This window comes from Pelmatolapia mariae, linkage group LG9, assembly GCF_036321145.2.
Source record: "Pelmatolapia mariae isolate MD_Pm_ZW linkage group LG9, Pm_UMD_F_2, whole genome shotgun sequence".
Taxonomy (NCBI): domain Eukaryota; kingdom Metazoa; phylum Chordata; class Actinopteri; order Cichliformes; family Cichlidae; genus Pelmatolapia; species Pelmatolapia mariae.
This window is the reverse complement of record NC_086235.1, coordinates 38204248-38231554: the sequence shown is the minus strand read 5'-3', so window position 1 is coordinate 38231554 and position 27307 is coordinate 38204248. Positions and strand designations below refer to the sequence as shown.

The 27307-nt window shown below is 43.2% G+C and overlaps 3 protein-coding genes across 5 annotated transcripts; 1 reads left to right on the top strand and 2 right to left on the bottom strand.

Annotated features, from left to right (window-relative positions):
* Positions 1-393: 393 nt before the first annotated feature.
* Positions 394-2401, bottom strand: mos (v-mos Moloney murine sarcoma viral oncogene homolog). Its single transcript, XM_063483749.1, has one exon. It carries the CDS (start codon positions 1950-1952, stop codon positions 813-815), a length of 1140 nt encoding a protein of 379 aa, XP_063339819.1. The 5' UTR covers positions 1953-2401; the 3' UTR covers positions 394-812.
* A 1484-nt stretch (positions 2402-3885) lies between these two features.
* On the bottom strand, positions 3886-16787 carry plag1 (pleiomorphic adenoma gene 1). Of its 2 annotated transcripts, none has more exons than XM_063484526.1 (3): positions 16728-16787; positions 11855-12211; positions 3886-11662 (listed from the first exon to the last, which is right to left on the bottom strand). In XM_063484526.1, exons 2-3 carry the CDS (start codon positions 12100-12102, stop codon positions 10477-10479), a joined length of 1434 nt encoding a protein of 477 aa, XP_063340596.1. In that variant the 5' UTR covers positions 12103-12211; positions 16728-16787; the 3' UTR covers positions 3886-10476. The 2 variants fall into 2 exon arrangements, with proteins under 2 accessions (XP_063340596.1, XP_063340595.1); XM_063484525.1 differs by lacking the exon at positions 16728-16787 and adding an exon at positions 16471-16645.
* Positions 16788-16921: 134 nt separating this feature from the next.
* chchd7 (coiled-coil-helix-coiled-coil-helix domain containing 7) lies at positions 16922-22705 on the top strand. 2 transcript variants are annotated; one of them, XM_063484524.1, is made up of 4 exons: positions 16922-17151; positions 18485-18544; positions 18654-18752; positions 22016-22705. In XM_063484524.1, the coding sequence occupies exons 2-4, from the start codon at positions 18491-18493 to the stop codon at positions 22118-22120; spliced, it is 258 nt and encodes an 85-aa protein (XP_063340594.1). In that variant the 5' UTR covers positions 16922-17151; positions 18485-18490; the 3' UTR covers positions 22121-22705. The 2 variants fall into 2 exon arrangements, with proteins under 2 accessions (XP_063340594.1, XP_063340593.1); XM_063484523.1 differs by having other exon boundaries at positions 16922-17157; positions 22016-22704.
* Positions 22706-27307: the final 4602 nt, after the last annotated feature.

The window sequence follows — 27307 nt, the reverse complement described above, 5'->3', positions numbered from 1 at the left end:
AAAAGAAACCTGTGATTGGGTGAATGAGGCTGGTAGTAAAAAGTGATCAGTGTCGTAGCCGTTCAGTCCAGGGTCTCAAACTGGCGGCCCACCTCAGCCCTACCTCCGGCCCGTACACTGACGTGAAGAAATCTAATGCAGTTTTTGGTTAAATACGAACACAATGACAGCAGCAGTGCTGCCATGTGTCAGAGAGGACCACTATGTTTAGTCTTGCTACACAATATTTGAAATGTAAACAAAGACTGTTTGTTTTGTACTACTTGAACACTAAAGTGTCCTCCAATGAGACGGCAGCGTCAGCAGGGGCCCACAGCTCATTTCACTGCTTCAGTTTGAGCCTCCGACGAGCTGCTGCCCTCTAATGATGTGAACACCAGACAAACGTGGCATAAAAAAGAATTTTAATGAAACCCATCACACCCAAATATCACATTTCACACACTATGATTCACAACACATTTAAGAAACATTTGGAAACAGTGTCACAGATGGATCAGGACGTTCAGTCTGGGAGGAAACGGTGTCCTGGTCCCACAGGACCGACCTGACAGCAGCACAGAAACAGCTAAAAGGAGAATAAACCAGCTTATTTTAATGCTACAATCTGAGGACTATGCACACTTATTATTATTTGCACAGTAAAAACATGATTCACATGTAGTCATAGACGCCCAGCGTTTCCATGTGCGTCTGCAAAGGCACTTCCATGGTTTCCTCAGCTTTGACCTGGCCTAGCGCACAGTACTCGTTTCCTGAAGCTGAACATATTCAAACCCACAGCTGTCCACACACCCGTGCGCAGCTTCAAATCAGGTCTGTGGCTGTAGCTGCTCCAGGGACGACAGCAGCTCCTGGGCGCTGGGTCTGCAGGGGGGCGTTCCGTTCCAGCAGCGGCTCAGCAGAGCCCGAAACAGCCGCCCCGGCTCCGACCGGAACACCTGGTGGTCCTGAACAGAAGGCCGCAGATTGTGAGCCACCACCGCGTAGATGACGTGCTCCCTGTCGCCGGTGTAGGGCGGCTCTCTGGTGAGAAGCTGCCACAGAGTGATGCCGAAAGAAAAGATGTCCGCTTTAGGAGTCACCCTCTCGCCTCTGAGCAGCTCTGGGGCTCTGTGCGTGTACGTGCCACCCACGAGTGGCTGGTGGCTCGCAGCGCTGACCTCACAGCCAGGGTCCAGTTTGAGAGAACAGCCGAAGTCTGCGATTTTGCACACGTCCTCGTTGGTCAGCAGCACGTTAGCTGGTTTAATGTCCAGATGCACGACGCCGTGGGAGTGGAGAAACCTCAGGCCGTGAACGATATCCGAGGAGTACCTGACGCACCTGTCCTGTCCCAGCGGCTCCGTGCCACCGTAAATGACCTGCTGGAGGTTCCTTCTGCCCACGAACTCCATCAGTATTACCCCGATGCTGCCTTCATCTCCACACTGTGGCGGGACGCAGGTGGTGGCAGCTATTACGCGCACTATGTTGGCGTGGCGCAGGTGCGCCGCGTTCAGCTCGGCCCAGAAGCTCTGCTGGGACGCCAGCTTGTTCTTGGTGGACCTGTTGACCTTCTTCACCGCCACGGTCTCTCCGAAGTACTCCGCCTGGTAGACCGAGCCGAAGCCTCCCGAGCCCACGGGCTGCACGGAGCGCAGCTGCTTCCAGTGGATAACCGAGGACCAAAGCCGAGTGGCGATTCTGCCATGGAGCCGCTGAGCGGGCACTTGTAAGGTGGAGCCGTGCTTAGTCAGCGGGCTGCTGCAGGGCCCCGTGTCCAGAGAGGGGCAGAAGTCTTTGGGCAGCAGGCGGGTCAGCGGGATGGGAGAAGGCATGGCACGCTGTGGACCATACTGTTCTGTAAACCGAACAGCTACTCTGCGCTCAGCTGAGGCTTTTACGCGCTCCGCACTGCCGCCTACTGTTCTGGAGGATGTAATGCTTCTGTTTGGGTTCACTGGGTTCATGCTGATGGTTCAACTCAGTTTACTCTATACAACAGAGCAGAGCCGGGTAAAAGGACGGCTTTGTGTGAACAACATCTGGGATAGTGAGCATGATAACATCTACGGTCATATATACGTCACGGCGAGCCGTGTGAGCTGGTAATGTGTGCGCAGTGTTTAAAGCTGCGGATGGGGAGCCCTCCCTGAACTGTCAGGGTGGACTGAGTGTGAGGCTGGGGGAGGGAGCTCCACCGAGGAGTGTGGAGCTCACAGCCTGTCTGTTTCACTCTCTCTGACTTTTCCAGCATGCAAAAACAGATGCTCACTTTCTAACAGCCTGCTCACTGGTAACAAAGGAAAACATGTAACTGTACATTACTGTGTTTTAATGCAAGCTACTGGAACCAGTCTGATGGGAGCTTCAGTGTACAAGGTCTCATTTTCATGGGTCAGAGAGATTTTTCATGTTGTAAGGAAGTGTATTAAAATGCTTAAAGCTTTGATTAAGCATTTTGATCCCCCCCCCCTCTTGATTTTAGGAGGACGATGACTCTCCAAAAGTTGATTCTGTTCATCTGCAGCGCTTTCAGTGGGAGAAACGTTTCGTCACTCATCCAGGTGATGTCTTCAGTCTCAGCTGACTGCAGGTTTCAATCTTATAAACAGGACATTTGTATAATGACTGAAACCAGCCCAGTGAAGGAACAATGGGCTGGGAGGTCACCTTCATCACAATTATGCAAATTCTCATGACCATTGATCAACAACCACTGATTAAGACCTGTTTGTAAGATTTGGGGAAACCTGCAGTCAGCTGAGACTGAAGAAGTCACCTGGATGAGTGACGAAACGTTTCTCCCACTGAAAGCGCTGCAGATGAACAGAATCAACTTTTGGAGATTTACTTACCTGGATGATTGAGCATGCATCAAGAGGATGATGATATCAAATATACATCAGTTCAGAATACAGCCATGAGTGTGGATTTAGACTTAGTAAAGGCTAAAATATTACAGCACCTTAACTTCCTTAATGTCAGTGGTTTAAATTCATGTTTAATAAAAGGAGACATTACTAAAGCTGATGTGTTTGAACAATTCTTCTCATGTAGAAAGTCCTAAACGACTGGGCCCATCACAAGACAGATGAGTGGTTTCCAAAGCTCTCTACTTTCAAAGCACAGCACACTGAAGCTGTGCTCATATGATGGGGATTTAAAATAAAACACAACTACTGATGATAGTAACCAGTTTGTGTTGTTGACATTGTACGGTGAGCCCATTTTACACAAAGATCACACCATTATGATGAAGACCTCATGTTATAGAGTGAAGATCAAAGTGTTAAGGTGGATTCTTGCATCACCAGGAGGGTTTCAGAGAAGCAGTGACAACAATGTTAAGAGTTACAGTGTGTTACTGTGTTACTGTGTGTTACAGTAACAAAGTTCTCAGAGTGACAGGTTGAAACAGACGAGCTGGATTCTTCTCTGATGTTTGATTTCTTTTATTACATTGAATAAAACATTGGAGTTGTCAACTGCAGCTCTTCTATTATAGCAGCAACATATGTGAATGAAATCAGGTTATTCTGCCAGGCAATAAATAATCTGCTTCTTTGGATGATGTCAAAGCTGCAGCATTAACATTTATTTTACACAACCTATAAACACACACAGACAAGTGTGAGCTGTATATGTATTTGTGTGTTTAGGTGATACTTTGCCTATAAAAATACAACAGTAGTTTGTAAGATAAATGTAAAAGTAAAAAAAAGTAAAGTAAAATATGAAGAACATTAAGAATTTGCAACGAGTCGATCGTCGTCACAGGATGCTGTTTTTAAATGTGGCTGGATGCAGCTCATTTACACTGCTGTCAGTTTCCCAGCATCAGCGTAACCTCCCAACACAACTCAGTCTGTGGACGCTCACACGCAGGTGAGCGCGGGTGGGGGGGTGGGACTATATTAAAGGCAAAGACTACAAAAGTCACAGTACAAGAAAATATATGAAGCTATAAAGTACAACTAGGCACACACATACCAACTGTTCAGCTACACGGGATACTTTGTACAAACGATACGTCTGAAGAGATAGTAAGGAGGTCTGTAGCACCTTAAGGAGCTTTAGAAGTATGTTAGCAGCTTGATCCAATACCAAAATATATTGCAGTGTTTTTTCATAACATTCAATAAAGTTCACTGGTACCATTGAAGCTTATAAAGAAGTTTGAATTGCTAAAGGTCTGTGCCTCTCATTGAAGAGCATCTCCTGCCTCAGCACGTGCCAGGACCGCGCACACGCACGCATGCATGCACGCATGCACGCACACGCACGCACACACACACACACGCACACACACACACACACACACACACTCACGCACGCACACACACGCACGCACACACACACGCACGCACACACACACGCACACACACACACGCACGCACACACACGCACGCACACACACAGACACACACGCACACACGCACGCACGCACACACACACAGACACACACGCACACACACACACACACACGCACGCACGCACACACACACAGACACACACGCATGCACGCACACGCACACACACACACACACACACTCACTCTAAAATACTTGTAATCAGCTTTGATCCACTGTTATTGCTTCTCTGTACCTGGAATCTGTCGTACAGTCCATAAGAGTTATACATCACATGTGTAGCTAGCTGCAGCTTTCAGACAGAGACCACGAGGAAATCAAGTAATGTACCACACCGAGGTGTAAAAATGACAGAAGAGGACACACTCATGGAGTTATTGGACACATCTTATTTTTGGAACATCTAAACACTCTGTGACACAGTGATATTATTAAGTAGCTTCGTTTCAGCTTCACTACGGTACACTCTGACGTAAAGCAGCGTACGAACGGTCAAAGGAGACCAGTTAAGTCCAAACAAAGCTGCAAAGCAAGAGCCCTCAATGAGAAACACAGAGCAATTGTGCAAGTAAAGCAAAAATGACACTTTATAGGAAAAACACTGTCAAAAATTGTACCTGCAAAAATAAAACATTTATATTGTATTTACATGTTATTGTTCTCTAAAAGAGCTAAATATAGAATCTATACATTTGTAATAAAAGACTCGATGCTGCAGGAAATAAACGCATCCCATTTACAAAAAGTGCTAATAAAAAGTAGCGGCTTGCTAACATCTCTTGTAAAACCACAAACATTCACAAGATCCAAAGAGCAAACTTCCATAAAGGTTGGGAACATTCAGAATTCAGTTCCACATTTCACACAACCTACAAAGATATGGTTTCCATTCATGTTCATCTCTGGTCACTCACAAAGCAGACGGGAACTTTTTGTCATTATTTTCAGAATTTTGGAGCTCAAAGAAGAAAAGTGAGGTAAATTATAACACTATTGGGTTATACAGGCATCAGACGAGTCACCACACGTGTGTGTGGAAATGCTAACCTATGTGGTGGAAGAGAAGTGACGACTCAATTTCTGTGAGATTCACATTTTCTGTAGAGTGTGCAGCCCTGTAGCTCTTCAAAGGGGATCAGGTGTCCAAACAGGCTCACTGGATGAAATAAGATTTGTTTATGGCAGTGACTGTCAGACCCCTGCAGGCAGGGCATGGACACAGGTACATGGAGTCAAACTATACAAGAACGTGTTGACGCTATTGCACTAAATCTGACGCTCGTGGAAGTGGTGAAAGCAACAAACATGAAACAGACTCTTTACTGCAACTGTTTGATACCAGAGTTTAAAAAAGACTCCAACCAAAACGAAAAACAATTCATATCCAGCTACAAGAAATATGAAACTACATATTTATACCTTCTCATTTACAACAGAAGCCACAGTGATGAGCATGAAGCATCATTACTGACCTTGGAAACAGCAGTTTAAACAAGACTGAACGCTTGTTTAGTAGATTCTGTGTGGGGTGGGAACACTTTCCCATCTGTCAGTTTGCTGCGGCCCATCAACCAAACTTTGGTGACAGAGTAACATGCGAGCTAATATGGTTTGGATATGTCAGTTTAGTCAAGGTCACAGATACACAGGCATTATTCAAAATACATACATTTCCCCCCATTAATCAGAAACATGTCCATGAAGAAGAAATCTTCATTCCAATGAAAACACAAAACCTCAGAGAAACTCTGTCAAAAGCAGGTCAGAGTGACGAGTGGTGACGTACCCTAACCCACAGCCACGAGAAGCGCCAATCGCTCAGTGTTTCTCTGTCTACACATCACCACTGTAACTGGAACCAGTACGCCATGGGGTGTACGGTGCTTCCTTCATACTGGACACAAACATGGAGCGCACTGCCAGCTATGTTCCACACCATCAATGCATTCATGCAAATGGAGAGAAAATGTGTTCGTGAACATCTTTGAATAAACTCCACACTCAGTGGACCAACCTTTATGTACAAAGGCCAACACTCAGAAATCCAACAGAGAGCATCGTCTTTGGGACTTCACGTCCAGGAAATGAAGATGACACCTGCGGGCTGTAGCCTGTATGTCTGTAGCCAGCAGATCTACAGATCTACAGATGAACATGTCGGGCCACATAAGTCGGCCAGCAGCACGAGTTCATGTTGTCACATAGTTACTGTGTGGACTACAATCCTACACCGTGATGCTTCAATGTGTGACTACAAGCTGGCACAAGGTGAGCTCTTATCCATTTATCAAGATCTTTAAGCATCTTTCACTCCAAATGTCAAGAGAACCACCAGCTAACATGGAGTATGATGCATCAGCTGTGTCTGATTTATATGACTGGAACACTTCTTGTTCAGCTGAGATCTGATGCTATTCTGAACCACGTCACGCTGACTGAGAACAGGGTTTGAAATGTGCCCTGTGTGGAGGCCGATTTAGGCACCTGGAACTGAGGCAGAGTGGAGCTGCTGCTCACTGCCTACTGCTTCTGACCGAGCATCAACCACATCAGCCCATTCTGTGAGAAGTCATCCTTTTGATCCAAGAATTTAAAGAAACCACCTTTCAATAAAAAACAATTCAAAATCTTTATAATTAAAGATCCAAAAACACTCCATGTGTTAACATCTACCCCTCAAGGCAATTTGACTTTCTTTGTCCAGTATTTGAGGTTTCTACATAAATGAAAAGCACTGTGTGGGTGAACTATGACGTCGAGGACCAGTGCTGTGAATCCTTACATTTGATCGATCATACAGGAGCAGAACTGTTTCAGTCCACCATCCTGTACACAGATTGTGACCTCAGAGGGCAGGTTTTAGGACTAAAGCAGTGCTATGTCAAAGAACTGGTTTCATCTGTAAAGACCAATTAAGCACTGCAGTAAAATGCGACTTATTTTCACACACTGTGTCATAGTAAACACAGCTATGTCTCCCGGGATGTTGTTTTAGTGCTCAGATCTTCATAGATGTAGTCAGCGCAGACTAATGTACGACTAATGTCTGATGATGCAGTTTTTGACAATTGCTTGACCATCAAACTGATCTATTTGTCAGCTGTAATTATTTTAAAGGTTGTTCAGGGGATGCTGGGTTTGCACAACACTGTGAAACGTTCCCTTCAAGTCACACTTCACAAATTAAAAAATGCTCAACAGCCTTTTTAAAAATGGAACAACAGCCAGGATGTGACAAAGTAACCAGTAAAAACCAGAAAGCCTGTTAACATCTCCTTCATGTCACAGTAAGTTGTGTTGTGTCAGCAGTGTGTTTAGCTCTTGGTTCAGCCTGTGTTGCTTTGTTAACATTTGAAATGACTGAATTGGACCTTATTATTCGTAAGATATGCGGATGAATGTCAGTCAAAGGGAAAAACATTAGAAGTAAAATGACTGCAGTTTGATGGTTCATCGGCTACAATGGTAACATTTGATACTCCCAGCATTTCTGTGTTGAATACTCAACATGTGGTCTGATCTCTCTGTACGTCATAATTATCAATCAGTCATGTTGTAGGGGTTAACATATTCACTTACACATGAAACTGGTTTGAGACTGGGAGAAACCCAGTCTCTGGTGGTCAAACCTTGCACAGTGGCCGTCCCAGATAAATGGAAAGTGTGACATTAGTGCCAAATGAAACATGTGGGTCCATCTGCTGTGGCAGCCCCCTGGGAAATAAGGAAGCAGCTGAAAATACTTTATGGACATATTATCACGGTTTAGGGCCGTTTTGCCGCCTCAGGTCTTAGATACCAGATACTGAGGAAACATGGATCACTTAAACTTCACAGCCTAGAGTCAGGTTAGTCTGTGCAAAAGACAACTGAAGGGACGGCGACAGCATCCAGGAAGCGCTCCACTGGGGTACCACTGTCACTATGACAGTGGCTACTTTACCAATGATGGAAACAAATTTTCTACCACTCAATAGTCTATTTTTGACCCCAACCGTCACCGTATTCAGCAGCACAGACAGCACAGACCCTGACACGAGGGTGGGCGACATGTGGATGGGACTGTGTCACTGTTGGTCATTTTCTGATAACTCATCCAAAATTCACTTTCTGGTGTTACTGGATTGTCAGACCACAGATTACAGGTAACCAATGCAGAAACTCTGGTAAGTCCAAAGGACCGACTTCTAAACACTGAGCAGGTTGTGAGGTTTCATTCCCAGTCCGCAGTCGTTCTAGATGTGCCTACAGAGCTTCGTAGCCAGACAATGACGTGATGAGTGAAGTTGACTGATGATGATTTTGGTGTCAGTAGAACAGCTGATAACACTTAAGATAAAATCATGTGAATGTTTACAAAGATAACTGATGGATCTGCTTTCAGCAGCCAGAGGCACACTGGCAAATTTACATTGAAGGCACAACTTTGAAACTCTGTGAGAAAGAAATGTTTGCTTTAAACAAGAAGAAGAAGGTACTGCTGTGAAATGTAGGCAACACTAATGATAAAGTTAAATGTAAACTTTGATGGACAACTGTAATACTGCTCCTCAGTAACTTTGTATTTTGTGTATAATAGTGTGAATGAACCACCACTTTAATGGATCCATCAGCAACATGTTTTTACTGTTCTGTCAACTTCCTGTCTGAGCTCTGAGAGCAAACTGTGCTCTAATAAGACTGGACATGCTTCCCACCTTCCAACAGACTACCGACTGCATAACGTCACCACGTGTTGATAGTAAGCTCAGGAACAGTTGAAACTACAGACAGTATGAAAGGTGGACACGGCTATCCAAAGGGCTGGATGTGACAGAGGGGCAGGTCTGACAGTGAAGCCACGTGTTCATTGGCTAACAACTTGTGAATCACACGTCTTTAGCCAATAAGCATATCACAGATAATCCTTTTAAACACAATACTGTTATTTTTTAATTCAATGCAACCTGAAATGAGTAACTGAGCATATAAAACCCAGCAGGAAGTCTTTACAGATTCAGGTTTTCCACGTCTATAGGACCAGAACACAGTTACAGTTTATTTCTATGGCACCTATCAGGACAAACATCACACAGTGCTTCACAACACGATGCCAGATCATAGAAACTGAAGTTCACCAAACACAAAGTTCAAGGCTGAGTTTTTTGAGAGCACAGATCAAGAGCTCAGAGGAAGTTACTGCAAACACAGCTCTCACCATCTGCTGGTCATTTAAGATGCAGGTTTAAGGCACTTCTGCACTGGCTTCAGTTTTCAGACCTGGAGTCCATGTTTTATACTGCCTATGGCTGAAACTGGACTTTGGGCAATCCCACGCGCTGAGCACATGGTCTTACTACTGACAGTGCAAATGTATGACACAGTAAAGCACCTGGCTGCTCACTCGAGTACAGTCAAAAAAGAAAAGTTCATTTCTACTTTAATTAGAAATAAACGAACCATCATGGCTGCCAAAAACCTCACGTTATACTTTGGCTCCTAAACAGAAACCCTCAAAACTACGGATGCTCTTTAAATCTTATCACATATAACGATCTTTGAAGACCAGAAAATCCAAAGTGCTATATGAAGAACTATACGCATGTATACCAAAGTCAGTCAAGTGTCTCAGCCGTAACACTTCTCCATGTGAAAACTGTCAAAACCCCAAATCATCTCAGTGTCAGTCAGTCATGTTATTATGCAAAGCAGCCCTTTAATGTTTGCATTAAGCTTATTAATGAGATACACAGAGAACGGTTTGTTTCTTTGTGAGTCTGAGCACATGACTGCTTCATATGGTAACCAGCATGCATCTGATGTCTCTGTAATCAAGGACACATCAGGATTTCTTTTTTAAATTGCCCAAGGCAAAAAAAAAACAGACTCTAAAAGAGAATAACTTACATTTGCCCCAAAACAAACTCTCATCATTAGAAAGCTGAGCCGGCTCTGTGGTGTGAGTGTGCTGCTGTCAGTGCTGTGTCTCCTGTCAGGTTAGTGTCTGCTGCTATCATAAATGGACAGATGTGCCAATTTCTTCAGTCGTGGGTCACTTGCATCTTGTATGGCGTTTAATATGGGCATGCAGCTCTACATGTGTGTCAGTGTTTGTGAGTGGCATGTGCCAGATGTACTGGGGTCACTGAAAAGCTTGGTGGAAGCGGGGCAGTGTGGTTGGAGTGCTCAGGTTGGATATGAAGGAGGAGGAGAGCCCCTGAAGTGGACTCTCAGCAGCCTCTGAGCCCGTGGCAGCCTGAGAGGGCAGCTGAACTAGAGATGCGGGCTCTTCATTGGGTAGAAAAGTGACACCCTGCCCCCCACTGCCCCCTACCTGATTGTACGGAGGCGCGTTGAGCGGCAGGAAGTTGAAAAGCTGTGAAAAATCCATTAGAGAGGAAGATAAGGCCAAAGAGTCGCCTGCAGGTGCTGCTACTGATGTGGACATTTTGGACAGGGACACCTCCTCATTGGCTTCCTCCAGCACACCCACTTCAGGAACCAACTCAAGTTTGGAGGAGGAGAGTTGGGGTTGTTGGGCTTCAGAGGCAGAGGATGGCATACTGCTCTGCAGCTCCATCAGGTAGGTCTCCAGGTCTCCCTTAAGATTCTGCTCCCGCTCCTGTGAGGACACGGCGTATGAGGTAAAGTTGGAGCCCAGTGGGTACTTTAAAGAAAAAGGATGTGTGGGACTGGAGAAGGGCTCGGTGTCGAGGACGGGGCCTGTGTACACGTTCAGCTGGTGCGGTCTTGGCGTCAGCATTCCCGGGAGCTCCCCCTTTACGCTCCCAGACGCCAAGTTGTAGATGACGGGCTCCAGCGAATCGCCTGGCTCAGTTTTAACCCTCAGCAGTTCCCGAGCATGGCTCTTTTTCATGTGACGCGTCAGATGGTCCTTCCTTCCAAAACGCTGGGCGCAGTACTGACAGAGGAAGTCTTTGCGTCCGGTGTGCACTACCATGTGCCGTCGCACGTCTTTACGGGTGTAAAACCGCCGCTCGCAATGCTCGCAACGATGTTTTTTCTCCTTGGTCCCACCGGAGGACTTGCCAGCATGTGTTTTGAGGTGTTCCAGAAGAACCCCAGTGCTGGGGAATGGCTGCAGGCACACTTGGCAGGTAAGGTCTCCACTGTTGGCAGCATGGAGGGCAAGGTGGCGTTTGAAACCCAGCTTCGTGTTGTAGCTCTTGCCACACTCTTGACAAGTGAATGCCTCCTTGTGTGGATCGTGAGTATGTAGGTGATTCTTTAAGTGATCCTTACGGTGGAACATTTTCTCACAGTATGAACACTTGTGGTTTTTTTCTGGCGAGTGAGTTGCCATATGCCTTGGAACACAGACACATTCTATGAGCACTCACAATTGTTGCAATCATGTTTAAAGTAGGCATGCTTTACACATAAACACAACAAACTAGTATTCAACACATCAATCTGACCACTACACAACATTACGTTACCAAAAGTGCAAAGAGAAAGCAACATGTTGCAGCCTGTTATGTACTGCTGCTTGTCTGTACCGTAGCAGCTTGTATTTGGAGACGAAAGCCTTGGTGCATTCAGGGTGGGAGCAGCGGTAGGGTCTTTCTCCTGTGTGAGAGTATGAGTGCACCTTCAACTTCTCCAGACTGTTGAAAGCTTTCTGACACTCCTGACAAGGGAAATTCTTCTTCAGCTTGCCTTCTGCTCTCTTGCGCCTCCCCAGAGGTACTGCAAGCTTGGCTTTGTCCAGGACTTGGTCACGGTGGCCCTGGGTTCCCGTGGCCATGGCACCCTAAGGCTGACCAGCTACATGGACCGATGCACGGCGCCGGACTAGTACTGATGTGATTATTCTGTCCAGTTTTATGTGTTCAACACTGCCTGGACACAGGGGTCTGTGAGAGAGGGAGAGAAAGGGCAGAAATATCGTCAGAGCTTCAGTATAGGACAAGGCTGTAACACGGCATGAGCTCCAATAAAGATCTGCAGTGAAAATACATCAACATAGAAACAGGATAACTTCTGCAAATGATGTCAAACTGGTGACTATTAAGTACATTACACTCATCCTGCAAAATACTGGTGAAAGGTGCACCCAGCTCTCACCCTATGGCAGCTGGAATAGACTCCAGGCCCCAGTAACTCTCAACTGGATAATTGGATCCTCATCCTGTCCCCCAAATCAGAAACCATGACCCGTTTAGATTGGTAGCCCCTTCTGAACTGAAAACATAGGTGCAAATTGAATTTCTTTTGGATTTGCGCGAAAGTCTTACACACCGTCTCAAATGTATACAATGGACTACTCGTGATAATTGGTTCATTTAAAATAACTGGTTTCCATGTCCAAACCTTACTGCAAATATTTTCACTAAGGTTGAGGTAGATGTTAGGCAAAGCCATTCCAGAAGCTGAATGTTAGCCCACTTTAGCTATTCTAAAAGAAATTCTGACGACCCAATCGTCTCCAAGCTGCTGGTTTGAGGTGAAGCTGAAAATCTGCATCTTTATTATTCCATCGTATGAGTTCAGTGTTCCTAGGTTTGAAAGCCTTACTTCTCCAAACATACGTCATCGTTGTGGCCAAATACCCCATTTTGCTTGTCCATATGGGGAACTGGAAATTTCAACTCGGGCTGAAGACGGTGATTTTGGAGCACAAGCTTCTTTTTTGTTGCCATGGAGTTCCATCAGTTTCCAGTTCATGGCAGGTTTGAGCCTTGGTGGTTCCTGTGTTATTCCTGAACTTCCCAACCAATTTCCTCTCATCTTAAAGTGATAGTTTGGGTCTTCTTCCAGACTTTGGCAAAGTGGTGACATACCAGAATAATTTGCACTGATATAATATTGTTAGAATGGTGAAGATTTAGGAATATGCAGCTGTTTAGATATGGCTCCAAGAGACCTTCCCAACACGTGTAATTCTTCTCCTTAGATGTTGACTGAGTTCATTGGACAGGACAGGTCAGTCGAGTCCTTTATGCTGGCAAAGGGACACGACCTGTCACTTCATCACTAACATCAAGTTCTGGGCCTGATGGGTTCTGTCGACCCGTCAGCAGTGATGCAAATCCAAAACAAATTCAAACTTGTGCACTCAGTTCTTGCTTGTTAAAGCCATCAAAGACGTGTGCTGTACAATCATGTCTTCCTAAGTGCACAGAAACCTCTGACCACAAAATTATTTTTTAAGCTCTTTTTGTAGGTCATATAGAAAAGTAAAAAAACAACAAGAACCACCCCAGCGGGCAGCCCTTTCATTGGCCACAGTGGCACCAGATGGGTGAGCTGTGATCAATAATTTAACTATAATTGGATCTAATAATTGTTTTATTTGGAAAAAAACCAAACAGTGGACCTGAAGCCTGGCAAAGTGGAAAACTGTCTTATGGTTTGACTAATCTGTATTTTTAATTCTTTTGTGTCCTACGGGCTAAAGAGGAGTCAGACCATTGGTCTTTTTAACTAGCGCGGAGTTTAAGCAGTCATGATGTGAGGGGGAGTTAGTGACATGGCCAGAGAAACTTTCATACACGTCTTTTTCAGGGAAAGCTTTGTTTGTTATACCAAGATAATCCCAACTGAACCGTCTGTTAGACCTGTCTACCTACAGTCCAGGTATTTAAAAAAAAAATCAACAGCGTCTGAACCGAGCAGCAGCTGAAATCCTACGTTAGACAAAAATTGGCCATCATTTCGATTTAATCACAGGTGATGTAACACACAGGGAACATGGCCTTATCCAACCTTACAGAAATATATATAGATCGATCTAATAATACTAATAACATGACACACATGCATCTGTACTTTGTCATTTAGAAGGATGTAACATAAAAACAAAGATGTGGTTATTTTAGTTTATTTGCTTACATTTCTTTAAACAGAGAAATGGTCTTATTTCTGTATGCAGGGTCCACCAGCTAAGCCCTGTACATGAAGCTCTCATGCTGTTGATGCTGTGAGGTGCACTGAATTCTTCAGGATCAGTAGCTAATATCGACAGCCCTGCTCTTTTTAATTACACAATCTCACACACCATTACTTCCCCCAGTTAACCAACTTGCTGGAATCTACAAAAAAGAAATAAAATCTCCTTGGCGTGAAATATTTAACTGTGTATTTCAAACTATTAAAAATAAAAACTATTCTGTTGTACATTCTATTCAAATTCTATTCTAAATGAGTTTTCAAACACAGACAAAGAGAAGAGTTGTTCAGTGCACACAAACAGGTCACATCTTGCATTTTCATCTATTTTTGACCAAAGAAAAAATAAAAATATTTTATGTGAAATTAAATTTTGCTTGATCTGCAAAGTAGTTGGCGCAGTACAATAAAACCATGACAATAAAAACACTGATAAGTAAAGACACTGCATCACTCCTTGCACCGGATGATGGTTTGGGGCTGATACCTCTATAATTACTGTAAACACATTTAAAATTTCATTTAACTTATGAGCTGAAAATATTCACTTAATGATTCCAAATAACCACACAGGAAATGCTTGGTTATTTTGTAATAATTAAGAATTAGCAGAAGAACTTTTCATGTTTGTAAAAAACCCCAAAACCATAAGAAAACACCAAAAAAAGGATAAAAAAGAACATTTTTTTTAAATTTATAACTGTTTATTTTAGAGAAGTTACAAATGTATCTACTTAGTACAGCTCACTATTCTTTAGCAACAGGATTAATTATTACTACTGTCACTACTTGTGCCTGTTTGGTAAAACCTTTAAGCATTTATTCATGTTTTAGTGAAAGTGTGGATAAATTCTTCTGTTCTACTGTGTACAGTGTCCTTGAGTGTTCTGAAAGGCTCTTTCAAATAAAATCTATTATTACTATTATTATTATTATTATTATTTAAGCAGCTCTTTGCTTTAATCCCTGAAGGTCTGAATGAATTTATACTCTTAAAAGAATCTTTATTCTTAGAAGCAAAAGGAAACAGAGCAAATGTTACTCATTCCAACTCCTGTAAATGAAAAACAAATGAAATCGTTTCAGTCTAATCAGAAAGAATAAACCCGCTTTAAACTTGGTGAATTGTACAGAAACAAGCAAAGCAGAAAGTTACTTTTTGGCTTCAAAACCATAGAAACGGCTGATTTTAGGATACGGTTATACCCGTGTTTAAATTCTCACAATTTCCCTGAACTTTAATCAGTTCCTAATTTGATGAATCGGGTTGTGCGGACAGCTCTGTCCTGTGCAGGCTATTTATCATTAAGCAGCACATCGGAACTACAGGCGGGTTCAAAGCAAGCGTCGGAGAAGCGTTCACACAGACTTCGGCTCTGCTTTAATGTATGTCAGACAGGTACAGACAGACTGGCTCCTGATTGGACAGCACCGAACAAGTCTGTGAAAGCTTTACGTTGAAGGCACCGTAGCTGACATATGACCGGCTGTGCACGGTGGAACAGCGACAGGCACACATTTCGTTAACAGCCCACGAAGTGTGAACCTGCCACACAAATCACACTGAGCCACAGTAACTTCGGGCTTTTTAAAGACACTATGCGACACGCTGGGACGCTCGGCGCTGCCACATTAGTTCTCCCTCCATTTTCTACTTTATTGACAAGAAACGGAGCCGCTTGTTTTTGGACGTGAGCTTCTGTGTCACACTGTGATCAATAGCGCAGAGGGGAAAACGCCATATAGTACACGGCCGCAGACAAAATGTCAGTGCGGCCGCTGCACGCTTGTATCGCCGTTACGCTTTTGTGGAGGAGATGCTTGAACCGACACGAATGTTTACACTGCGTGCGCTAAAGTGAAATCCCGAACATTATTTCTCAGCCTCAGCGCGCCTGTTCGTGACGGGGCTCACGGCACTGCCATTGTTATTATATTAGAAAAATAAACCAAGTGCTCAACTTTCCTCAAGTATCCTTCACACCACTGCTTCGTGGGATCTTTAATATTCGTGAACACGCACCGTCACACTAATATCAGCAGTGACACCGTTGATTTGACATTTCTCAGTCCTTGTGCCCTGCCTTAGTTTTCTCTGTGGTCCAAAGCTGGGTACTGATTAACACTAACTTTTTCCCCAGCTCACCCCGCTCATAATTTAAATAACCCCGATATTTTAATTGAAGAACTGAGTAACCGTTTCCTTATTTTACACCAGACTTACCCCGGACGCTTTATCATCCTTTCTGTTGAGTTTTTCTTCACTTTCAACTATTTTCCGAATTTTTAATAATTTTTTTCTCATATTTTTTGCGAGACGCGGCGGGCCTGAAAATTGTTTGCTTTCTCCTCTTTCGAGCAGCCATTGTGTATGCGCTGCGATGCAACCGAACTTGGAGTTAGTCACACCCATTTAAAGTTCCGACAGGGCGCTTTTTGATTTGTGAAAGGCGCTGTCGTTTTCACTTTAGTGTCGCTTACATTGTCTTTAAATAAAACTCAAAAATTGGACTCGCCGTTAATCCCCGAAACTTCTTTTCGCCCCTGTTTTGCAAGGATACGAAACCTAACAGTTAGGGTAGGAATCCTATTGGCTCGCTGGATTGTCTTTCTACGTTGCAGGTTTTTACAGCGTCTATTGGCTCATATTGACGTCAGTCCTCGGTGACGTCATGGTGCGCCGGTGCAGTAACCAGAGGCGGCGGTAAGGTGACAGAAGGTTGCGTTATCAGTTAGCTTCATGTTGCTCGGAGTCGTGCTAGCGGCGTTTTTGAGTCTAGGGGCAGTTGTGTGTTTTCTACAGCTGGCTCGTCTTCACTGCAGTGGATGCTAGCTGCTTCCACAGGTCGCTAGGCTAACGCCGGGTTCTCGAAGGCGCGTTGTAACATTGTGTCGCCGTATTCAGGTAATGGTGAGTATTCCACTCACATTCAGAGCTGCTACTAAGTTTCTGCACCGTTTGGAGACATTAAAGAAGCTTTAGCTTGATACAATATAGAAACATGTACTGGGGGAGGCCGCTCAGCTGCACCAACCGTCGTTAGGGATCTGCTAATTAAATAACAAGTGCTCTTTTTAACGCTTCCGATCTCCAGGAATCATTAGAACAGTTTCTGTTTACAATAGAAAGAACTGCCTTTTAATTCGGCATATATTTCAAACTACAAACATCATTCAGCTTTATTGAAGTTTCACCTTTTTATTTCACTGATTTGTTTAATCCTAAGAAAAACTGTAAACATGATATAAAAGTCAATCTCCAAACTGATCACAACTTAACCTTTGATATCCTCAAGTTGTAAATCGACCTGTGGAATAAATAATGATGTGTTTCATCAAACTCGAACTTCACAGTATAAACATTTTGGGGTGTGTATTACAGTAAAATGCATTGGAATGATTTCTTGGTGCACAATAGTAAATAACCACAACCACGTGTCATGTGGAAAATGTAACAATTTGAAGTGAGCTAATGTGTATTGATCTTTAAATGTTGCCCACAATAACAGTCCAGTGTTGTACCTCTGAAATGCCTGGTTCACTGGAAGACAAACGTCCATCATACATCACAATATCTGCAACTGAAAAAGGAAAAAACGGCCTTTGAGTAGGGCAAAAGGAGGCAGTTATGTACGTATTTGCCTTACTGTGCAGTTACTGTGTTATCATTATTTCAGTTCAGTTAACTAATTCTAGTGGACATGGACACAGATGATGGATCCAAACAGGGAAGCCAGCGCCTCACTTCTGGTTGTATGGATAGGAAAACGGCCTGAATTGTGACATGTAGTTAAAAAAAACTACAATGATGACACTGAAAACAGTCAAATTAAGGATTTACAATATAACTTAATTAACCAGTGGGGGACATGACATTGCTCATGTCTGTATTTTCTGTCTAGTCTGTGGTTTCATGTTAAAATGCTGCCTGGTATATATATATATATATATATATATAGAACTAGCTTGATTTTGATCCTTCTTTCTGGTTTCCTGTGACTTCAGGAAAGAAATGACATGTACCCCAGACCAGTCCATGGTCAGCACCTTAAACCCACGGCCACTTTCTTTTGAACAGGAACAAGCCTAGTTTTATTACTGACGAGTTCGCTGAACATTTTACTCTTCAAACTAATTCTTTGTTTTAGCAGTTCTCATTAGTGCAAGTGACGTCACAAAGAGAAGAGGTACATGACTGCTTCTGAGAAAAACTAGCCTGTTTCTTTCCATCCATACAGATTCAGATGGATCAAAATGCACGGAAAGTTCGGAACCAGGACATTAACCCCTGCATCGAAGTAAGCTCGCCGTCTGTCACATGCTGCGCTGTGTCGGCTGTGTGCCTGCTGCTGGGACATGTGTGTTGCGGGTTTCTAATCCTGTGCTTTGAAATACTCCTTTTTTCAGGAGAGTGATGACTCCCAGAAGTGTCTGAATGCCTACAACTATGATAAAAGCATGTGCTCCACCTACTTCCAGAGATATAAGAACTGTAGGAAATACTGGGTGAGTGTAATTTTTCAATGTTTCGATTTGTTGTTGGCAAAGATCTTGAAAGCTCTTCATCCTTGATGCTGCAGTGGTGACACCCACTGGATGCTCAAGGCACCACAAGTAATGAGTAACACACGTTTGTCAGCAGTGCGAAGTGGGCGGATGTCAGCAGTATCAGTGGTTTTGGTATCTGATCGACACTAGCAGGATGGAATCGATGCTTTAGTTTGTTTCTGTCCTAAGTTCGGTGCGTCGCTCCCGCTCTTCAGAAAGCTGGCATGTCTGTGCAAACACCTCCTCTCGTGCAGGCTACGCTCCCTCCTCCCTGATCGGCTGTGATTAGCTATCCTCTGGTCACGTGACTCAGCAGCACTGAGCAGAACCATGCAGGCTGCAGTGAGTGAGAAAAGCTACTTTACACTGTAAACACGACGGAAACATCACCAACTTCAATAAAGACATGAAAGAGTAGAAAACAGAGCTTTGTCCTGGAACGAACAAATAGGAGAAAGGGAATCCCTCAGACAGACTCGGACCCCCGGCACAGAGACGAGGCCACAGTTCGGTACAGTTTTCAGGGTTAGGTCAGAGTACCTGCTACCAGGTCCTTTTTTTCAGTACCTACTCGGCCGGGGTTCCAAGCAATCCAAGGTGAGCCCAAAATGTGACACCAGCAGACGGCATGCCTCCGATTGGCTGGGCAGGGACGTCACTCGATGAGTCGTCACAGCGTCTCGTTCACAAAACTCAAAAGTGACATTTTTTAAACCTGGCAACTAACCGAGTCTGACGCAAAGCTACAGGCCGAGCAGCGGGCGTATCATTGGCTCGATGTCCGCCTTTGTTGTAGCGTATCATATACTAATTATATCACGGGATGCTGTTGTGTTGCTATGACAATAACCACACAGGTTAGGTGGTACTCGATCGTAATGAAAAACCAGTCAATCGGAGTCGAGTCGTGGCGAGCCTCGGCGAGTTGATCTGAGTGGGTGCTGATGGAAACGTGGATTAACACGCTCCTTCATGAAATGCTAATATTTACAAATAAAATGGACATCTTGGACTTTTAGGGTGGTCAGTATACCCTCATAATTATATCGCCATATTTCAAGGAACTTTGCCATAATTCTATTTCTAAGGATATAAATTACTGTTTGATCACTGAGTGCAGCGAACATTATGAAGGGCATCTTAGTCTTTCTTTTCATAAGAGCTATGATCAGTGACCGCTATTATGACCATTCAAAATGTGAATATTTGCCACAAGATGCCAGCAGTATGAAGTGCAGTCGTATCTCTCGTGTCACAAAGGGGCCACATCAGCTTTGAGTTGGCACATTTCTCAGTTGCTCTTACGGACATGACCATAGAGGGATTTGTGTGTCTGGGATCAACTGGGAATCTTTCAGTAGGCCAGGGGTGGGCAATTCCAGGCCCCGAGGGCCGGTGTCCCTGCAGGTTTTAGATCTCACTTTGGGTCAACACACCTGAATCACATGATTAGTTTGTTACCAGGCCTCTGGAGAACTTCAGGACATGTTGAGGAGCTAATTTATCCATTTAAATCAGCTGGTTGGTTCAAGGACACATCTAAAACCTGCAGGGACACCGGCCCTCGAGCCCTGGAGTTGCCCACCCCTGCAGTAGGCTAATGTGTAAACCAGTACAGCATGGAGCCAGAGTGAAATGGCATCAGTCAAATGTAAGCACAGAAAGTAGCCTGCTATTGTTTCAGCTCCAAATGTGAAGTAAAGGAACAACCTCCCTGCTGTCACATCAAAGCCGTGCTTTTGTAACTGTGGAGGCATGTCCACTGTTTATCATTACTGTGTCACAGGGCAGTGGTCACATGACTAATCTGTTTACATCTGGGTCACACATCACCAGCTGTTAGTGTGTCCTCCTCACATTACTGTGTGTGTGTGTGTGTGTGTGCGTGCGCACTTGCATGTGTGCAAAGAAAAGGGCACCAAAAGGGGGTTCTCTTAGTATTGGCTCACATCAACAAGCAGGGATAGCTCAGTAGGTAGAGTGGTTGCCCCATGATCGGAAGGTCGGGGGTTTGAATCCACTGAACGGCTACCCTGAGGTACCCCTGAGTAAGGTACCGTCTGCACACACTGCTCCCCGGGCACTGCACTGGTGGCTGCCCACTGCTTCACTGGGTGAATGGGTTAAATGCAGAAGAGTAATTTCCCTATGGGGACTAACACAGTATTATTATTACTACTTTAATTATTACTATAATACTACTACTATAATGTAATTGACTTCAGCCTCCTGTCAAATGTCAAACTCCACAGCAGAAGTGTTTAACACAGGTAATGTAACTGTGTCCTCTTGTGGTATAGAAGACTGTGAGTGCTGAAATGTAAACCTGTGGTCAGTTTGTAAAGCTGGAGGATATTTGCTGACGTGCTTTAAAGTTTTTGGAGATGTGCTGCACCTGTGGTTGGAAGTCACGTGGCTCCCGGGACACAACAACCCCCTCTGCCTGTCCCCTGTCACAGCTTGAACTCTGATGGTTATACGTGTGCTGTACTTGTTTCAGTCTTTCATTTTTAGCGTTGGGTTTAAGGAGGAATGGGAGTGTTGTCAGTACAGCATGTTGATGCTGTTCATAGACGCTGACACTGAGGCCCAGCCTGAGGTGATTCAGTTATGTTTGTGTTGTACCTGCTGTCGTTTTAGCCGTTTGCTGCTTGTTGAAATAGTTTTGTGAGCTTTAGGCTGAGATTCTGCCGTTTCTGGCAAAATCCGTTTATCTTTAAAAAGCGATTCAGGATCTACTGAATCCAGCTTTAATCAAACTGAAATCGATTTGAATCGGGAAATTGATTTCTTTTTTTTTTAACCCACCCTGTTGCTTACAGTTTAGAGCAGCACTGCCACTTGTGATTTGAAATGCATTGTGGGATACCTGGCCGCCCTAAGTTCATCATACCTGGCGATAGGATGGACCTGTCTTAAACACATAATGAATTGATTAAATGCATCAATTAATAATTCTGAAACCAACTGAATTGCTGATTTAATGATTTCAGTTTGGCACTCAAAGCCCTCCATGATGTCATTGTGATGTCATCGAGGTTATTTTCTCAGACCCACAGTGACCTTTCCAGCTACACTTTACACAAGTAAGCAAGACCTGAGCAGTCACACTGACTTGGTTAGAAGGTGGCATGCTGTTTATTCAGCCTTCATCATTAGTAGAGAGCTGTTCTGATAATTATCTGATGTGCTGTTTTTGGTTGGTCTGTTTTGTCTTGCAGCACAACATCATGGTGCAGAGGAGAAGAGATGGTGTGAAGCCTGACATGCCCACTGCTGCAGAGAGGCTGCAGATGCTGACTTCACTGGGAGGCAAACCATACTAAGAGTGAGCCCAGTCACATGCACACTGGGAAGAGCAGCTGGCCTTCAGCCTGTGGTGGAGTTAACACTACAGTGTGTTCTGTGCTCCAAAGACTCGCCTACTCAAATCAAGGTCATCAGAAACTTGGAACAGTTTTACTTTTTATGCTTTTAGCTGCAGACTTGGTGCTGTTTAAGGATTTGACAGTAAAGATTCAATAGAAAAACACAATTTCAACTTAAGGTGAGCACAGGTGTCCTACTTTGGATCATATGTTATTGCTTATAAAAATCCATATTTATTATTTTATTACTCATGACACTGTAGACTCTCTGCACACAGGGGGACCAGGTGTGGTGTCACTGCTTTCAGTGATACCTGCTGATCTCTGATCTTTGACCTGCAGGAGTTTCACAGCAGCAGGTTACCTTGATGAAATGAACCGCCTTCATAGAACAACAAACCCAGGATTAGCCCTGAAGTTACCTGGATAAGCCCAAAGCCAGCTTAGCATTACTGCTAGTCTAAAGCAGCCAGTGAGGAACTAGATACTGAATGTTTTATATGACCATGGTCAAGTGTGCAGCCTGTATGTAATGAGTGTTTCTGTCTCTTAATAAACATGTGTCTGCATTAGTGATGTTTGATTCCTGGCTGTTGAAAAGTTTGATTGACAAGCATGCAAAAAAGATGCTAAGATGATCAAGGCTGATCTGAATTGTTTTAAGTTAATTCGGCACTATATACCCACTTCAGCAGCTCAGTTATTTATGCATTCCATGATATTCTCTCATTTTTCATATTGTATGACAGTTTGGACCCAAGCAGCACCATCTACAGCCTGTGGTGTCCTTATATAACCAATCTTTAACAATAATGGATAAAAATCTGTTCGGTGGCATCACTGTCACATTTTAAAGAAATATAATCTACTTAGTTTTAAGAGTTTTAATCATTTGTGTTTTCTTAAATTAGTCTTTAAATGTATAAATAGGATGGCCCCAGAGTGTCTCAATAGATACATCCAGAGACAAGATAGTAATCGTATTACTAGGAGCAAGGTGAACGGCAACTGCAAGATCTCATATTGCAGATCTACATTTGGTCAGTCAGCTTTTTCCATAAAGGCCTGCCATCTGTGGAGCACACTTCCAACCGAAATCTAATTGATTACAGACATCAGATCCTTTACATTGAAGGTTAAAGTTTGGAAGGGAAATCAGAGATTGAGTTATTTTAACTAATGATTTTAATGTTATTTTAATTTATTGTCTATTAATTGTATTCATGATGTAATTTGGTTTTATGAAAATGTATGTTTTATTGTAAAATGTATCTATTTTGATTGTAGCAATAGCTATAAACTTCTGTGCGTTACATCAGGACTATGGTAAACTGCACTGTCCCTTTTAAATAAATAAATTCATATACACACACACACACACACACACACACACAGGTGTGATGATGACTTCAGTGTGCAGGTAGTAGGTAGAGGAGGAGCTGACAGTAACCCCTGGGTGATGGTTTTCTACTGGTCAGCCTGCTCAACGTGTCATTGCTGCCACCGTCATCGTCACTCAGGGTTAAACCCCGCCCCCAAAAGTCAGGAGAGTGCACGCGCACTGTTCAGGAGAGGGTGTTTTTCACAGGTGACAGGTAGGAGCGCGTGAGTTCTCACCAAGCGAACTGTTAGCAGTCTAACAAACAATATCAGTAAAGTGTCACACAGTTAGCAGGCTGAGCGAGGCTAATGGGTGACAGCTTAGCTAGCTGACTGCAGCTAGCTCGTATTCGTTGTTGAACAGAGGCGATGTGGACTTACAGTTTCATCTATAATCCACATTCATTTTGTTCTGGTCAACAGAAACAACATTAAAAAGTCTCTGCTTTACTATGAGCGCATTTCGACTTTTACACAGAGTAAAGAACTCTTTATAATAATAATAATAATGATAGTTGTAATAGTTGCTGTTTGGTCATTTATACCATGTTTCATGCAAATGTGAGCGCATGATCTTTGAGTGGTCAGGAACAGGAGAAATATGATGAGCTCATGTCACTCTTTTTAGAATACTAAGAATTGAAATTTAAATACAAAATGTTTTATAGTATAAAAATATCCTTTGTTACAAAATAGCAATAAAAACACAAGGTGTTAAAATGTTTCAATTATCCAGAGTTACTGAAACCTTTTATTGCAGTTCCATGGATTAAAAAAATTCATAATAATGAAATAAGTAAAACAGTGTTGGTGGTTAGAACAGATAACAGCTGATATTCTATATGTGTGTGTGCATCACTGAAAACTGCATTGATCGTGTAGAAAAGCCCCACTTACCAAATGTACCGGTCCAGCTAGTTTTATACTGTTGTTGGAGTTCGTATTAGTTAAAGGTATTTAAGAAGTTTAGTGTTATTTGTATTCACATTCAGCAGAGTGCTTTTCACACCTAGTTTTAGTTTAGTTGAACTATAATAACCCTAATATGCTGTTGGCATTCTCGTCCACAGACATTGCTGTTGTCCATCATCATGAATGTGTATATTGATCTCTGCCATTCACTTGGGTAAGTTCAAGTTTCCCAGCTTTCAGTTTAGAATCCAGTGTTGAGTCGTCCAAAAGCTGTGACAGAATGACAGAATATCCCCACGGGGGGTGAAAACATACAGAAAGAATGATTGTTTTACTCATTTTTTGGCTAAATCATTAATGTGCGCCTGCTGTCAGCTCCAGTTTATTCCTGAAAACATCTTCAGGGAAAAGTTCTTCTAAAAGTGACCCTTTAATGAGTCCTGTAGCAGAGCTGTGGTATTTGGTACGAGGGCACGTGTCAGTCAGCAGTATACTTCACTCTCGCTTCAGTCTTTCGCCTGTGCTCAGTTCTCCTTGAGTCACTGTTGTTCACTGCAGAGTTCATTATGTATATCGCTTCATTCTTGCCATTCTGTCCCCGTTATGAAACGCTTCCTGGTTCTTATTTGGACAGTTATTTCAAAGCATGATCTAAACGAACCTTAATCTTAATAATTCATGTGGAATCAGATGAAACAAAGAACTGAACAAAAACCTGTTTCAACTGTAGACTCTACTGTAGACTCTACTGTAGAGTCTACAGTAGAGTCTAGAGTAGACTACTGTAGAGTCTAGAGTAGACTCTACAGTAGTCTACTCTAGACTCTACTCTAGACACTACTGTAGACTCTACTGTAGACTCTACTGTAGATTCTACTGTAGACTCTACTGTAGACTCTACTGTAGATTCTACTGTAGACTCTACTGTAGACTCTACAGTAGTCTACTCTAGACTCTACTCTAGACACTACTGTAGACTCTACTGTAGACTCTACTGTAGATTCTACTGTAGACTCTACTGTAGACTCTACTTGCTTTTGGCTTTGTGTTATTGAACATCAGCTGATTCTGTCAGTAGGAGTCTGTGTCAGTGTGTGGGACCATAGTCTGAGGTTTACATTGTGAACTACAAATGAAGGGACAATGCATCTAATGTTAAGAAATAACTAGTAATATTGTAACAAACTGCTTCCTCCCAAGAATAATAAATGTGTTTCTTTTTAAGAAATCATTTGTTTAGTAATGAAGAGCACTGCTTATTGTGAAGTCCTGTGTTATTCTCTGTGTACGGGGATGATTTCGTTCCTGTGTAAACTCTGTTTAGTCTTGTGTTCCTATAGATGTGCGTTTCCCTGAGCTTCGTCTTGTGTGTCGCCCGTGTGTGTCGCTCGCCCCTCCGTCTGTCTCGTCTCCATGTTTGTATTCCCTCTCTCTCCCTCCCGTGTGGCTCCCTGGTGTTTCTTGTCGTCTTGTTGCCTCCCTGTTTTATCCCTAATGTTATGTTATGGCGTGTGAGTCTTAGGCCCGCGTCTCTGTGCTTCCTGTTTTACTTTGACAGTCTTGCGTCCTGTGTTCAGTATGTTCTGTTTTTTACTCCTCTGTCTTATCGCCCCTAGTTTGTCTCAGCTGTTTCCCCGTGTGTTTCCACTTCCCTCATCACCTCCTGTCTGTATATACTGTGTGAGTTTGCCGTGACCTTTGTCGTCGTGTCCGTGGTTCCTCCGTGTCTCGTCTGTTTCCCGCCGGTGTTTCCAAGGTTTTTCTAGTGTTCCAGGCTTTTACTTTATGTCCTTAGTTCCCCCAGTTCAGCCATTCCTCTGTTTAGTTTATTTATTGTATTTTCCCCCGTTTGGTGTCTGCCTTAACCCTTTAAGACCTACCATAGAATCAAGTCCGCCAGAGCTTATATTATATTTTTACATGCTGTAGTGCCATTTTTGGGAGCATTTCAAGCTGCTATACATCAATACAACCATTATAGCCCAAATTTTAAGAATATGTATGCATTAAGTGCATAGTAAGTACATAAATTGCAAAAAAGTGCAATAAACTACAAAAAAGTTGAAAATCGTTTTTGTTTTTTTAACATATATTTCTAGTTAGAGAAATTTAAGAGGCTTATCCCTCAAAACTGTAAATACAAAAAAGTTGCACAAACTAGTTTCCCACCACAGGAAATTTATTTTAAGTGTCTTCATAGTTTTATTTTTGAAATACACCAATTTACATATACTGCAGGAAAAACAAAAATAAATATTATAATGCAAATTTGCAAAAAAGCAGCATATGCATCAAAATAAAGTATTTCCAGCAGTGCAATATGAGTCCTAAGCATCCCAGAAACAACACAGAAAGTCATAAAGTCAAACATAACTTTTAAAAACACCAGTATAGGCTCATGAGGCCCTGGTGGTAAAAAACTACATTTCCGCAAAATGACGTCACTTCCAGTTTCGGGCAGGTCATGGCGGACATGCGAGAGTTCACTCTGATGGACATAGGAAGTGTTATGAACAGCTGATCGGATCGGCAAAGCGTGTTTCTGGAATATTATGTTTTTGTTGCTGCAAGCGCTTTTTATGCAGTTTTTGCAAAGCTATATGTGGAAGGAAACCGTGACCTAGGACAAGCTGATGGCATAAGATGTAAGTACAACTCCTCCGGTTTCATATGGAAAAAAAAATATCGCGCTAGCTTACGTGGTTAAGATAAGATAAGATGACCTTTATTAGTCCCACACGTGGGAAATTGCAGTGCTACAGGGATTTAAAAATAGTTACGCAAAACGGAGCGTGTCCGCTCCGACCGGCTTTAAAGGATTAATAAACGGCGCGTCTTTAGTTTATTTCCTGT